The sequence below is a fragment of the Pseudonaja textilis genome, chromosome 3 (genome assembly GCF_049901715.1).
Source record: "Pseudonaja textilis isolate UNSWEBS1 chromosome 3, rPseTex1.2, whole genome shotgun sequence".
NCBI classification, from domain to species: domain Eukaryota; kingdom Metazoa; phylum Chordata; class Lepidosauria; order Squamata; family Elapidae; genus Pseudonaja; species Pseudonaja textilis.
Window position 1 is genome coordinate 6,834,260 of NC_141992.1, and position 14,903 is coordinate 6,849,162.

A 14,903-nucleotide genomic window follows, 5' to 3' on the forward strand; every position below is an offset into this window, starting at 1 on the left:
ACATCCAGTTCGCCCGAACCAGCCTAAACCAGCTGAATCCCACCCCTGATTGTAACTGTGAAAAATGGCCATACATCACTTTTTTCAGTGTCACGGTCACTAAAGGAGCTGCTGTAAGTCGAGGATGACCTATATCAATTGCAGGGAAGTGTAAATGTTGAGTGAACAGCTCTAATGCGTTCAACTGATCCTGTTCCAGCTTCTGAATTAAATCTCCAAATAGAGTCTGTGAATCAAATCGAGCCACTAAATCAAATCAAATCAAATCAAATGCCTCAAATTAACATGATAGGAAACTAGGAACCCTAGTTTCAAGCCTGCGCAATTGATTTAGACCTGAAATGAAAACCCCCAAATGCAAACAAGATAACAAATTGACTCAACAAACTGAATGTCATTTGGGATAATTCTTTTATATTTTCCTTTACATCTTGCCATTGACATCATCAAATGAACAAATCAAAAACAGCTGTGGAATTACAGCAAGTCAAACCAACTTTTCCTTAAATTACTGCAAAAAAAGGAATTGATCTTGTCCCGCTGCAGATTTATCTCCTGTGCAAAAACACAGAGTGGGAGATAATTATAAATAATAATGCCCCCAATCCCACTGCAGTTACAGGTCCAGGGTTTTAATTTGTAATTAGGGCGATTCCATAATTGGCTTTGTGGCTTTGCAGGTTGCTCGTTTTCTCAGAACGTCTCTGATGCCTGAAAAATTATTTTGATTATTCGACAACCTGGATAAAAAAATAATAATAATTTTATTTCTTTGGAGATGACTTATTCCCTCCTGATCCTCTTAATTAGACATTTCAGCAAAGAACTTTAAATGTGATAGGAAAAAAGCTGGATGACATATTCGCCCAAGTCTAAAGGTAATCCAATTAAGGCTTAAAAAAAAAAAAGATTATTATCCTGACATGGTAATTCACTACCTGGATAATCAAAATCTGGTTCTTGTTTCTTTTCCCCCCAAACGAGAGACCGTTTTTTTCGCAGTTGAAATCTTGACAGTGTATCATCCTTGTTCCTTTGGCTGACAGTATTTATTACTTTTAATGCACAATCAAATGCTAAGAAGCGACCAGCAATTCCTATGTTTTTAGATCTCACAAAGCAAAGCTAGGGAGGGTTTATGTACATGTATGTACAGAACAAAAGGGATGGTAAAGATTTAGAGGGATCCATGTAAATAAAGACAGAGGCACTAATTTCTGAATTTGGGTCCAGGGTTTTTCTGAGTTTGCTGTTAGTGAGATTCTTCCCTGGCAATCAGACAAATCAGACATCAACGGACACACAGAGACAAACAATATTTACACATCATTCAAAAGAGACAATTTAAAAAACCTCCCTTTTTGTGACTCATTTAATTTGGGGTAGAGTCAGGGCAACTGGAATTACAGCAACAAAACATAAAGATAGATGGGTGGCCATACATGCAAATTCAGGCGAGATACAAAAAGGACAAAGAACAATTTGGTTTCTGCATGGGAAAACATCAATCAGATAAAATTCTGCAAGAAATGGAAAAGAAAATGATCTCAAGAATATATAATTTTCTTATTTTCCAAAAGTCTACCTGTTGTTTGAGGTTTGAGCCTGCTCTCTTAGAGGACACAGACTTGGACAATGAGGAAGAGGAGGATTTGGCTCTGAGGTTTGAGCCTGCTTTGTTAGAGAATTTGGAATTGCCTTCCTCCTCAGGACTTTCCTCTTCGGCAAGACCTTCCTCCCTGGTTGTGCCTCAGGTGTCGGTAGATAACCAGGAGGGCGTATCAGAGCCTCTGACTAAGGATCGAGCTGAGGAATGTTGGTTTGAGGCAAGGCAAAGATGCAGGCAAAAGTGTGAGAAGCAATGCAAAAAGAAAGGACAAATCAGAGAATGAGATGAGGGACTGACATGCTCCACAGGGAATAAAAGTGGATGTGTTAGCTCTGGGTTCTGGTTCGGGACAACGTGTTATTTAGTGAGAGAAGCTTCAGAATTATCCTGTGTGTGGTGACAGCTTGTGATTTATGTTCCTGCTTCCTTATCGGACTTGGCAGACAGCTTGGGTGAGACTGCCAAGAATGTTATCGGCTTAAGGAATTTAACCCTGTAATTACCAGACTTGCCTGCTTATTTGTGTTTCAATTGGAAATTTGGAATTATTACTTTATTTGTACAGGTGAGACATAACATCTACCTATTTCATTACTATATTTTATTGTCTAACCATTGATAGAATAGATTCCAAATTTTATAAAATTGTTTATCCTCTTGTTCTCTAATTTCAAATGTCAATCTACTCATTTCAGCACATTCCAATATTTTCTTAATGATTTCCTCCTGTGATGGTATTTTCTCATTTTTCCAGTTTTTAGCAAATACAATCCTAGTGGCTGTTAATACATTTATAATCAGGTATTTCAAGTCTTTACTATATATTTCAGGTAAAATTCCCAATAAAAATATCCCTGGTTTCAAATCTATATGCTTTTTTGTCATTTTTTCCAACCACATGTGGATTTTAATCCAGTATTTTTAAGCATCCGCACAAGTCCACCGCATATGGTAATATGAGCCAGGTATCTGATGACATTTCCAACATTTTTCGGATTTATTCTTGAACATTCTTGTTATTCTTGTCGGGGGGGAAGTGCCACCTGTAAAACATCTTATACAAATTTTCTTTATATGCTGTTGACATTGTCATTTTGTAGTTTTGAGACCACAATTTTTGCCATTTCTCTAGATCAATCCCATATCCAAAATTCTTCCCCCAAGCAATCATAGTTTCTTTAACTTGTTATTCTAGTTTAATTTCTAATAAATATCCATACAATTTTTTAATCACCTTTTCATCAGTACCTGTCAAAATCTTATCTAAGTCAGTCAGTTTATCATAGAAACCTTCTGTTTTAGAATCTTTATCATACCTTGAATGTATTTGCGCATATGAAAACCAATTCATCTTTAAACCTTGTTCCTCTAGTTTTTATATAGATTTAAGTTCACCTTTTTCATTCAATATTTCACCATATCTGTTTGTTCCTTTTTGTATATTATAGGATAAGAAAATCCTTCAATAGTCGATAGACAGACTGGAATTTTCAAATTGTAAAGATGTATTCTTTTCTTATTATATCTACAAAATGATTCTAGGATAGATCTGGGATGATAATATAAATTGTCATAAAACAAATTAAGTAAAATATGATCATTTTGGAAAACATGAATGAATAAAAGTATAGTCAAATAATTGATTAATAATGATATTAATGTATTTAATAAATTGATTAAAAATACAAGATTATATACAATGTAATTATAATTGAAGACTATGAAATGGAAGCAAAAACAATTTGTAAACCAACCGGCACACTGTATGTACATATATGGAAGATGATTTGATGTTTTTATATTTTGTTTGTTTATGTTTGTTTTAAATAAATTTTTTTTTTAAAAAAAAGAATATATAATTTTCTACTAGATTTTAAAATGGAAGAGAAGTTGGTCAGAGACAATGGCGGTATGGGGAAAAAATGCTGGCCATAATATAGACCTGGAAAATTGGGAGAGAATGTGGGGATTAAATTACAAATTAATTACATCTACAGCATACAGGGAAAATCAATATAAAATGTTCTACAGATGGCACCTTCCTCCTGCTAGACAGGCAAAAATGTTTAACTCAGACCCAAACTGTTGGAAATGTGGAAAAGAAAAAGGCACTTATTTCCATACCTGTTGGACATGCCAGAAGGTGAAAAAATATTGGAATACAATTAGACAATAGCTAGAAGAAATCACGAATCAGAAAGTTGAATTTAATCTGGAAACTTTTTATTAGGTATAATAACACAAAAATGCAATAAAACAGATATATCATGTTACACATATTAACAGCTGCAAGGATTTCGTACGCACAATTCTGGAAAGAAAAAGGGGTTCCACCAGAAGGTATGGTTATAAAAAAAATAATAGATTGCATAGAGATGGACAGGCTAACGATGAAAATAAAAGACAGAGAAGATTCAGTTTACCATGGGTACTGGGATGCCTGGTATGATTGTTTTAAAAATAAAAATAAAAAAATAAAATGGCAATTAGGAAAAGAATGAGGGAATATATAAATATGTAAATATACCATAGAGAAGATTGGTGTGTAAGGATAAAAGATATTGATTTATAGTAGGAGTAAGATGTAATGGTAAAGGAATAAGTAAATACATATACTGAACAATGTAAGGAGATACAAAAGATGCCTTGATGTTGATAACAATGTATAAAGTTTTATTTTATGTTTTTTTAAATATGAAAACTTAATAAAATTTATTTTTTAAAAAAGAGGCAAACAATATTTACGCATCATTCAAAAGAGGCAATTTTTTTTTAAATCCTCCCTTTTTGTGACCCTGTAATCATTTAATTTGGAGTCGAGTCAGGGCAACTGGATGGAGATGAGTGTTTACTGGACAGAGGCCCTCCCTGACACAGCAGATATTTTTTCTTTGTGCCCAGAGAGAAATATCTGCCCAAACCTAGGATTGAACTCTCAACCTTCTGAGTGGAAGGCGAGTATCTTCGTAGCTAGATCACCACAATGCTCATTCAGAAGTGACAATCAAATAGCCAAAAAGGAAACAAAAGTACCAAAACACCGCCTTGCCAGGAATCAACACACAGATAAGCAGAGATGAACACAAGATTAATATTAGATCAACAATCAAGCAGTAAACAATACCCTGATGAAGAAATAATTACCAGACAATCAGTGAACAACAGCCTAATGAAGGAACCATCAAGAACACTCCCACCAACACTGTCAGGGCAAGCCACTTGTACATAAACAGAGAGCAAACCCCACTCCCTTCTAGCACTGATGAGGTTACCTAGTTACCTAGTGAAATGTCTGCAAAACAACAACCAAGCTCAGAGAATACTATGGACTCACAGAAAGAGAAATCTGTTGTGGCCTGCCCAGCTGCTGGCGGAGCTGGCGGAGGACTCGAACGATGAGGAGGTTGGGGAGGAACTTGGGCTAGTCCTGGAGTCTGGGGAAGGCTCTGATAGATACTCTGCATCAGAAACAGAGACAGGGCCAGGGCCGTCTGACATTTCCCAGCTGCCTTCGGAGTTGGAGATAAGTGGGGAAGAAGAACAGCTGGAGCCTGTTACAAATGGGCGTATGCGCAGAGCTGTCAGGAGAGGACAACAACTTAGGAAAAGGGGCCAATTCAGGAGGAGGGGCACAGGTGGATCAGGGGTGGGATTCAACTGGTGTTACTATCGGTTCGGTGACTATGTTTTGGAAGGGTTAATTGTGTTTCATTACCCAACTAGGTAACATCATCAGTTACCAAATAAGGAGTGCTGTTTGCTATCAGTTTATATTCTTGCCTGTATGGATGGATGGGGCAGTCTTAAGGATACTTTGGTTGGGCTATTTGCTGATGGCTCTGCCAGTTTCTTGATTGGGGTATTGTTTACTTGATTGTTACCTTTAAGTTAATCTATACTGATCTGGGTGCTGATTCCTGGTGGAGAGGTACTTTTGGGCTGGTTGATTGTCTTTGTGACCATTCTAGACCGGGCCAAGTCCAAAAATGCCGGGCAATTTCTAGAAGCCTGGCACTCTGACAAATCAGCCATCGACAGACACATAGACATTAACAACGTCTACTGACTATGCAAAAAAGACAACCAACCAGCCCAAAAGAGAAGAAAGAAGACTCCAGCACTTCTCCACCAGCGATCAGCACCCAGATCAGCACAGATCAACTCTGTCAACTTCAGACCAACCAGGCCTAGAGATGGAGCTCTCGCCTCACAATCAGGAGGCTGTGAGTTCAATCCTAGGTAGAGTGCGATGACCCGGGGCATGACACAAAAATAACAAAGTCACAAAAGTAGAATAAATTCCCTTTAAATGCCTCCAACTTGGCCCCAATGTCCAAATATCCTCGCGTGGATAACAAACTGTTCAAAAAACAGTCTACGAAGGGCAGAAATGCAGTCCAAACCCAAAGTAAAGATAATTAGAAATAAAAAAAACCAACACAAACCCCACACTGAAGCAATTAACATGGCAGGCCAGGATGATAAATTGCAGACTTTCAAAGGATAACGCAGCACCCACAGTTGGGAGGACGTCAAAACTCAGATAAGGCTCAACGAAAATAATGCATGCTTTGCTTCCAGCAAGGAGCCATGTGCAAATGCCCCATTTATATCCTGTTCTCCCAGCTGCAACCAATGAAAGGGATCAAGGCCCTTTTCTCTCCCATAAGCCAGGTTGGTCCATTCTCCGTTCCTTCCTGCATGCCCTAGGATGAAGAGGGGGTGGCCCTCTGAATGCCCAGCTGGGCTGTGCCCTTCCCCCGTTTTTTCCACAGCCACCGAAGCCACACTCCCACTCCCTGTCAGCTGCTCAATCTCCCCCTCAGAATCAGACTCCAACAAGGGCATGACATAAAGGCTAATCTTTGGAATAGACTGCCCTGCTTGAGCAGGGGGCTGCACTACTAGATGACCTCCAAGTTCCTTTCCAACTCTGTTATTTTATGATTCCATGACATGTAAGCAAATCAAGTAAGCAACACCCCAATCAAGCAATGGCCAAAGAGCCACCAGCTAACAGCCCAACCAAAGAATCGCTAAGATGGCTCCCACCCACACAGACAGGCAAGAGACCAGAATATAAACTGAGAGCAAATCCCACTCCTTACTACTCCCAGATATTTACCTGCAATGTGTCTAGCATCTACTGCACCCCCTGAGCCTTGAACCCTCCACCCCACTTGGCTGATACCCCTTTTTCTGCAGCCTCCTGCCTTAGCACAAATCAAACCAGACAGGTCCCACCAAATAAATCACCTCTGTAACAGCATTTATCAGCTGCATAAATTTGCATCTTATGAATGCAGATAAGCTCAGAGCATCCTTTCAGGCTCTGAGGTTATCCAGAAAGGAAAAAAAAAAAAAGCACACTGCCAATCAGTCAGCATTCTGGCTATTGCTGTTGCTTACCGCACATTCCCATTTCTGGGAAGTTTTTTTTTTGTATTTGTTTTTTTTTTTTTTTTTTTTGCAGTGGGACATCAATTTTTGTCAGGATCTTTCTTGGAAATCCACTTGGCTGATTCCGAAAAGCCGTAAGAACCGGACATTTGATGCACTGCGTTTCTACAGGGCAAGGACTTGGGAGTTTTCCTTTGAAGGAGAATACCAAAATGCGTTGGGAAGCCACAAGCCTGAAGAAGAAAGAAGCATTTGAAGCCAATGCATTACAGCTTCTACAGATCAGGGTTGCTGAACATGGGTGGAGTTTGGATCACTTTCCCAAACCCTTGTGTGTCCAATCACCCTTGGCCAATAAAGAATTCTAATCTATTCTGTCCTCTCTATCTCTATCTCTATCTCTATCTCTGTCTCTGTCTCTATCTCTGTCTCTATCTCTATCTCTATCTCTATCCCTATTCCTTTCTATTCCATTCCACTCCACTCCACTCCATTGCAGAAAAAAACAATTACTAGCAACCTGCCTTCCATGGAGGACCTGTATCCTGCACGAGTCAAAAAGAGGGTTGTGAAAATATTTATAGACCCCTCACATCCCGGACATAAACTGTTTCAACTCCTTCCCTCAAAACGACGCTATAGAGCTCTGCATACCAGAACAACTAGACACGAGGAGAGTTTTTCCCCAAATGCCATCACTCTGCTAAACAAATAATTCCCTCAACACTGTCCAACTATTTACTAAGTCTGCACTACTATTACTGTTAATCTTCCATCATCACTCCTGATCACCCATCCCCTCCCACTTGTGACTGTATGACTGTAACTTTGTCGCTTGTATCCTTACGATTTATATTGACTGTTTCCTAGTAGGATTTGATTGCTTATTGTACCCTATGACTATCATTAAGTGTTGTACCTTATGATTCTTGATGAATGTATCTTTTCTTTTTATGCACACTGAGAGCATTTGCACCAAGACAAGCATCTAATCACGCTTGGCCAACAAAGAATTCCTTCCTTCCTTCCTTCCTTCCTTCCTTCCTTCCTTCCTTCCTTCCTTCCTTCCTTCCTTCCTTCCTTCCTTCCTTCCTTCCTTCCTTCTTCCATTCCATCCTGTACTGTTCCATTCTGTCCTATCTCTATCTCTATCCTATCCCTTTCCCTTTCCCTATTCTTTCCATTCCATTCCATTCCACTCCATTCTTGCTTGTTGCAATCTGGTTTTTCTCCTTTACCCTCTTCATCTCAGCTACCTTACACACGGCTCCCAATTGACTCTCCCAACTGAGCCAGGCTCGGAGAAATAGAATCAAGATCACGTGTCTCTGAAAATATGCATGCTGTTTACATATCCCGTCCCATAGGAAACTATGCCACCCTCTCTGCAAGTCGTGACCCTCTATCGTCAATACTCTTCTATTTTCCAGGTTCACGCTTTGGCCGCCAAGATGTAAAAAAAAAAGACATTGAGACTCTGGAAAAAGTGCAGAGAAGAGCAACCAGGATGATTAGGCGATTGGAGGCTAAAACGTATAGAGAAGGATTGCAGAAATTGAGTATGTCTAGTTTGATGAAAAGAAGGACAGGAGGTGACGTGATAGCAGTCTTCTAGTATCTCAGGTGCTGCCACAAAGAAGAGGGGGTCAAGCTATTCTCCAAAGCACCTGAGGGCAGGACCAGAAGCCATGGGTGGAAACTAATCAAGGAGAGAAGCAACCTAGAACTAAGGAGGAATTTCCTGACAGTGAGAACAATTAATCACAGTTAGAACAACTTGCCTCCAGAAGTTGTAAATGCTCCAACACTGGAAGTTTTTAAGATGATATTGGATAACCATTTGCCTGAAGTGCTGTAGGGTTTTCTGCCTAGGCAGGGGGTTGGACTAGAAGACCTCCAAGGTCACTTCCAACTCTGTTATTCTATTCTATTCTATTCTATTCTATTCTGTGGAACAACTTGTCTCCAGAAGCTGTGGATGCTCCAACACTGGAGGTTTTTAAAAAGATGTTGGATAACCCTTTGTCTGAAGTGGTGTAGGGTTTCCCGCCTAGGCAGGGGCTCTTCTATATTCCAAAGAGCAAAGCAGCCTCTCCGTTGGGGGCCAGCCTCGATCAGATCGGACCAACTCGCGATCTGCCGATCCGTTTGGATGGCTAGCGATCCCAAGCGTTTCTAGGCTGTTTCCCATCCTCCCTCGCCACTTAGGTCAGAAGTGTCTGTGTGCGTGTGTGAGTGAGAGCGCGCGTGTGCGCGCGCGGGTGAAAGAGCCAGCGAGGCTGTGTGCATGTGCTCCTCTCCTTGGCATCCTTCCCCAAAGCCCTCCCCCTTCCTTGCAAGTTGGGATTTTCTTCCGCATCGCCGCCAAACCTCCCCGAAAAGCATCCTCGGAGCAAGGAGGGACGGAAAGGACGTTTCTCTGTCTCCCGAAAGCCTCACACGCGCGCCTTTGTCTCCCGCGGTTCCCTCGTGGACATCATGCCTGGACCCTAAGCGGCGTGGCTAAAGAAAAAAAAAAGGCAAAAAACGAAGCAAAGCCCCATCGGAGGGGAGCTTTCATTTTTATTTTTATTTACATTTTTTTTATTTTTTTGCTTGCTTGGGAAAAAAAGAATCGCCGTCCAGGTAAGGACGGAGCTGGCGTGGCTCTTTTGAAGTTTCCCCTGGCTGGGTGCAGAACAGATGGGAAAAGGGCAGGTTTGCAGCAAATGCACAAATCCAGGCCAAAAGAGAGAGAGAGAGAGAGGCTGATAGAGAGAGAGAGACAGACAGAGAGACAGAGACAGAGAGAGAGAGAGAGAGAGAGAGGCCGATAGAGAGAGAGAGAGAGAGAGAGAGCGCTATTACTCATGTTCCTTCCGAGGTCTTTTGCATGGTGGGTTAATTTACCTGCTGGCATGGAAAGATGCTTGCTCAGCGGCAGGGAGCCAGGGGTGCATTCTGCACATGGACAGATGGAAGGGAGGGAGGAAGGAAGGAAGGAAGGAAGGAAGGAAGGAAGGGTGGCTGGTTAGCAAGCTCCGTAGGGCTGCCAAGCTTCCCTCCCTCCCTCCCTCCCTCCCTTTCACCCAAGATATTTGCCATCTCACTCTTTGTGCAAAGGGGTGTGTGGTGACGGCATAAGGTCCCTGGCTGTAACAGCGCCTTTTGGGGGGGTGGGGTGTTGTAGCCAATCCAAGCGTCTCCCCTTGGGGGGGTCAGGTCAGTGAAACGGGCAGGGAAAAAAATCTGGTCTCCTGCTGATTGCGCAAGAAGCCCATATATGGTCTTGGTTGGTATGTGCATGTGTAAGTCTGTGTGTGTGTGTGTGTGTGTGTGTGTGTGTGAAAACACCTGGCTCTCTATGGGTCAGGGTGTGTGAAAATTGATTTGTTGTATCACAAGCCATTTTAATTCTTCTTCTTCTTCTTCTTCTTCTTCTTCTTCTTCTTCTTCTTCTTCTTCTTCTTCTTCTTCTTCTTCTCCTCCTCCTCCTCCTCCTCCTCCTCCTCCTCCTCTTTTTCCTCTTCCTCCCCCTCTTCCTTCTTCTTCTCCTTCCCCATCTCCTCTTTCTCCTTTTCCTTTACATTTTCATCCTCTTCCTCCTTTTCCTCTTCTTCTTCTTCTTCCTCCTCCTCTTCTTCCCCTTCCCCTTCTCCTCTTTGCCTTTATCTCTTCCTCCCTTTCCCCTTCTTCTCCTTTCTCCTCCCCCTGTTCCTTTTCCTCCTCTTCTTCCTCCTCCTCTTCTGCCTCTTCCCCTTCTTCCCCTTCTCCGTTTCCTCTTCTCCCTTTCCCTCTTCCTCCTTTCCCTCATCTTTTTCTTCCTCTGCTTCCTCCTCCTCTTCTTCTTCTCCTTCCCCTTCTTCTGTTCCTCCTTTGCCTTCCTCTCTTCCTCCCTTTCCACTTCTTCTCCTTTCTCGTCCCTCTGTTCCTTTTCCTCTTCTTCCTCCCCCCTCCTCCTCTTCTTCTTTTTCTTCATCCTCCTTTCCTCTCTCTCTCTCTCTCTCTCTCTCTCCCCACTTCCTAACTCCAGAGCTTGCGACCCACCTGCCTTCAGGATGGACCCCTTTTTCCACACTCAAGTGGGGGATGTCCTCTACATGTCCAGGCTGGTGAATGACTCATCCCTCTGGAATATCAGCCTGGGCGACTGGTTCCACAACCGAACTACGGACGGCTTCCTTCCCATGAGGATCAAAGTCACCATTGTGATTGTCTACTCTATTGTCTGCATCGTGGGACTCGTGGGCAACTGCTCGGTCATGTACGTGATCATCAGGTGAGCACACACACCCATGCGGTGGGATGAAGTCAGGGGCCAAGCAGGGGTGTCGTCTCCAAGTGAGGACGTGCACAATTCTTTTCTTTGAGGGTATTTTGCGTGGCGCAAGAATTCGTGTTCCGGGCCGACCCCTCGAAAAGACAAGGGCACCCCGGCGCACGTGCAAAATTCTCTTCTCTCGCGAGCATCTTAGAGGCGGGGATGAATGCTGAGTGGGGAGATTTCTCCAAGAAATTTTGCTCGTTCCAAACCCAAGGGAAATTATCCGAGACATTGCTAGAGCAAGTAGAAATAGAAACGCTTGGGCTCTATCCGTGTCGACTCAAAAATTAAATCCCGCTGAATTCGATGGGCAAGATTTCTGTGCCCGGGATCCCTAAAGTAGACGTTAAGATCAAGGGAGGTTTGAAAGGAGAATATTGGTAGCACAGGGTTGAAATGAGAGATCCTTGCTGCACCCTGAGCTTAGTGGTTTCCTTGCAGACATTTCATAACCCATCAGTGCTAGAAGGGAGTAGGACTGTGGGGTCCTTGGTGCTCTCTGAGCTTGGTAGTTTTCTTGCAGACATTTCATTGCCCAGCTAGGAAACATCATCAGTGCTAGAAGGGAGGAGGAGGAAGAGGAGGAGGACTGTGTGGTCCTTGGTGCTCTCTGAGCTTGGTAGCTTTCTTGCAGACATTTGATTGCCCAGCTAGGGAACATCATCAGTGCTAGAAGGGAGGAGGAGGAAGAGGAGGAGGACTGTGGGGTCCTTGGTGCTCTCTGAGCTTGGTAGTTTTCTTGCAGACGTTTCATTGCCCAGCTAGGAAACATCATCAGTGCTAGAAGGGAGGAGGAGGAGGACTGTGGGGTCTTTGGTGCTCTCTGAGCTTGGTAGTTTTCTTGCAGACGTTTCATTGCCCAGCTAGGAAACATCATCTGTGCTAGAAGGAAGGAGGAGGAAGAGGAGGAGGTGCTTGGTGCTCTCTGAGCTTGGTAGCTTTCTTGCAGACATTTCATTGCCCAGCTAGGAAACATCATCAGTGCTAGAAGGGAGGAGGAGGAGGACTGTGGGGTCCTTAGTGCTTTCTGAGCTTGGTAGTTTTCTTGCAGACGTTTCATTGCCTGGCTAGATAACACCATCAGTGCTCCAATATCTACCTACGGCAATCTTCAGAGTGGGTGTGTGTGTGTGTAGGGGCCCAAAGAAGTCAAATGCAATGCAGATTAATTCTAGCCTTATCTGTGGGTGAAAATTTGGAACATTAACTTGACAAAGGCTGTTAATGTGCTTTGCCCAGAGTCACCTTTGGCGAGATAGGCGACTACATAACTACATAAATAAATAATGCAATCACTAAAATGTTCCAAACATCTAAACCGAGTGGAAAGGCTCTCTAGAAGATCATCCTTGATGGGGACGATCAATGAATAACAGAATATCAGGGTTGGAAGGGACTTTGGAGGTCATCTAGCCCAACCTCCTTCCCAAGCAGGGGACCCTATCCCTTTCTGGACAAAATGGTTGTCCAATCTCTTCATCAAAAAAGCCTCCCGTATTGGAGCACCCCAAATGCCTATAGACAAGTCGGCTACCTTGCTTTGGGCTCAAGGAACCACACCTGACTAGCCAGGTATCTTGTCCTGGATTGAAATCTCATCGTTGATTCAATTTCACAGAGCTGTGTGGTTTGGTTTGGTTTTTCCCCCAGAAGAAGAGGCTCTTGGAGACAATAACAGCCTCTTGGCTTTGCTAGAATCAGAGTCCTAGAATAGAATTAGAATAGAATAGAATAGAATAGAATAGAATAGAATAGAATAGAATAGAATAGAATAGAATAGAATAGAAGTTGGAAGGGACCTCAAGCAGGAAATCCTATACCATTGCAGACAAAAGGTTGTCCAATTTCTTTCAAACTTCCAGTGTTAGAACATTCACAAATCCTGGAGGCAAGTTGTTCCACTGATTATTTTTTCTAATTGTCAGGAAATTCCTCCTTAGTTCTAGATTGCTTCTCTCCTTGATGAGTTTCCATCCATGGCTTCTTGTCCCGGCCTTCAGGACAGGAGAAATAGCTTGATTTCCCGCTTCGTTGTGGCAGCCCCTGAGATACCGGAAGACTGCTTTCATGTCACCCCTAGGCCTTCTTTTCATTAAATATAGAATATAAAATATAGAATTCTTTATTGGCCAAGTGTGATTGGACACACAAGGAATTTGTCTTTGGTGCAAATGCTCTCAGTGTACATAAAAAAAAAAGATACATTTGTCAAGAATCAAAATCAAAAGGTACTTTGTAAATAGTTGGATAGTGTTGAGGGAATTATTTGTTTTAGCAGAGTGATGGCGTTTGGGGAAAACCTGTCCTTGTGTCTAGTTGTTCTAGTGTGCAAACTGGACATACCCAATTCTAGTCACTGGAATTTTTCAATCGAAATCTGGACTCAATTGTGGTCTTTTGTAGGATCATTTGAAGATTCCTATCCATGACAGGGCTGGATTAGAAGATGGCCGACTCCCCTTTCAATCCAATGACTACCAACAGAAGAAAATATTTGTAGCTCAGGGTTGAACTTTGAGACCCTTGGTGTCCTCTGACCTTGGTTGTTTTCTTGCAGATGTTTCGTTATCTGGCAAGGTATCATCATCAGTGAAAACCCCACTCCCCTCTAGCACTGATGACATTACCTAGTTGGGTAATGAAACGTCTGCAAGATCAGAGTCAATGAAGGATCCCACAATTCTATCATTGTGTCTTCGGCAAAACTAAGGCCACCTTAGCTAGCTAAAGAGCCCATGTTTGTAAGTTGGCTTCCCAGGGACAGAATTGGCTAAACCTCTGATCTAGAGGCCTTCAAACTCTGGCGCTGGAGAAGACTCCCGCGAGTCCCTTGGACTGCAAGGTGACCCAATCAGTCAGTCCTAGAGGAGACCAACCCTGACTGCTCTTTAGAAGGCCAGATCCCTGAAGATGAAACTCCAAGACTTTGGCCACCTCATGAGAAGGAAGGAAGGACTCCCTGGAGAAGAGCCGGATGCTGGGAACAATGGAGGGCAATAGAAGAAGAAGGGGAGAAGGCAGAGAATGAGGTGGCTGGATGGAGTCCCTGAAGCAGTCGGCATGAGCTTAAATGGACTCTGAGGGATGGTAGAGAACAGGAAGGCCCGGAGGAACGTTGTCCATGGGGTCACGACACGACTTTGCAACAAACAACAGCAACAACTGATCTAGAGCCAGTCTGGAGTATTGGTTAAAGGCAATGAAGTAGCAACCAGGAAAACGTGAGTTCAAATCCTGTCTTAGGTGACTTTGGACCAAGTCCCTCTCTCTCAGCGATAGGAAGACGAAGACTATTCTGGTGAGAGAGAGAGAGAGAGATGTTCTCTGAGGATGGACTCCATCATGAGTCCAAAAGCTCAGAAGGTCCTGGTGACCTACTCGGACTGGACTCTGCAGAAGAAGACCATGGCTGCCTTTTCCAAAGAGAGATTTCAAAAAGAGAGCCAGCTTGATCTTGTGGTTAAGGCCCCAAGCTAGAAAGCAGAAAACCGTGAGTTCTAGTTCTGCCTTAGGCATGAAAGCCAGCTGGGTGACCTTGGGCCAATCACCAGGAGGCAGTGTGTTCTAGTCCTGCCTTTAGCCATGGGAGGG

General features: G+C 42.9%; 1 protein-coding gene and 1 long non-coding RNA gene across 2 annotated transcripts in view; one reads left to right on the plus strand and one right to left on the minus strand.

Annotated features, from left to right (window-relative positions):
- The window catches only part of LOC148125999 (uncharacterized), a 153,340-nt gene that overhangs the window by 71,064 nt on the left and 67,373 nt on the right, over nt 1-14,903 (minus strand). The gene's annotated exons all lie outside the window — the stretch shown is intronic.
- OPRL1 (opioid related nociceptin receptor 1) overlaps nt 10,655-14,903 on the plus strand; it is a 39,362-nt gene continuing 35,113 nt past the window's right edge. Inside the window, exon 1 of the mRNA XM_087928867.1 lies at nt 10,655-11,267. Coding sequence (XP_087784993.1) covers nt 11,047-11,267 — 221 coding nt within the window. The 5' untranslated portion in view covers nt 10,655-11,046. The remainder of the gene's footprint in view (nt 11,268-14,903) is intronic.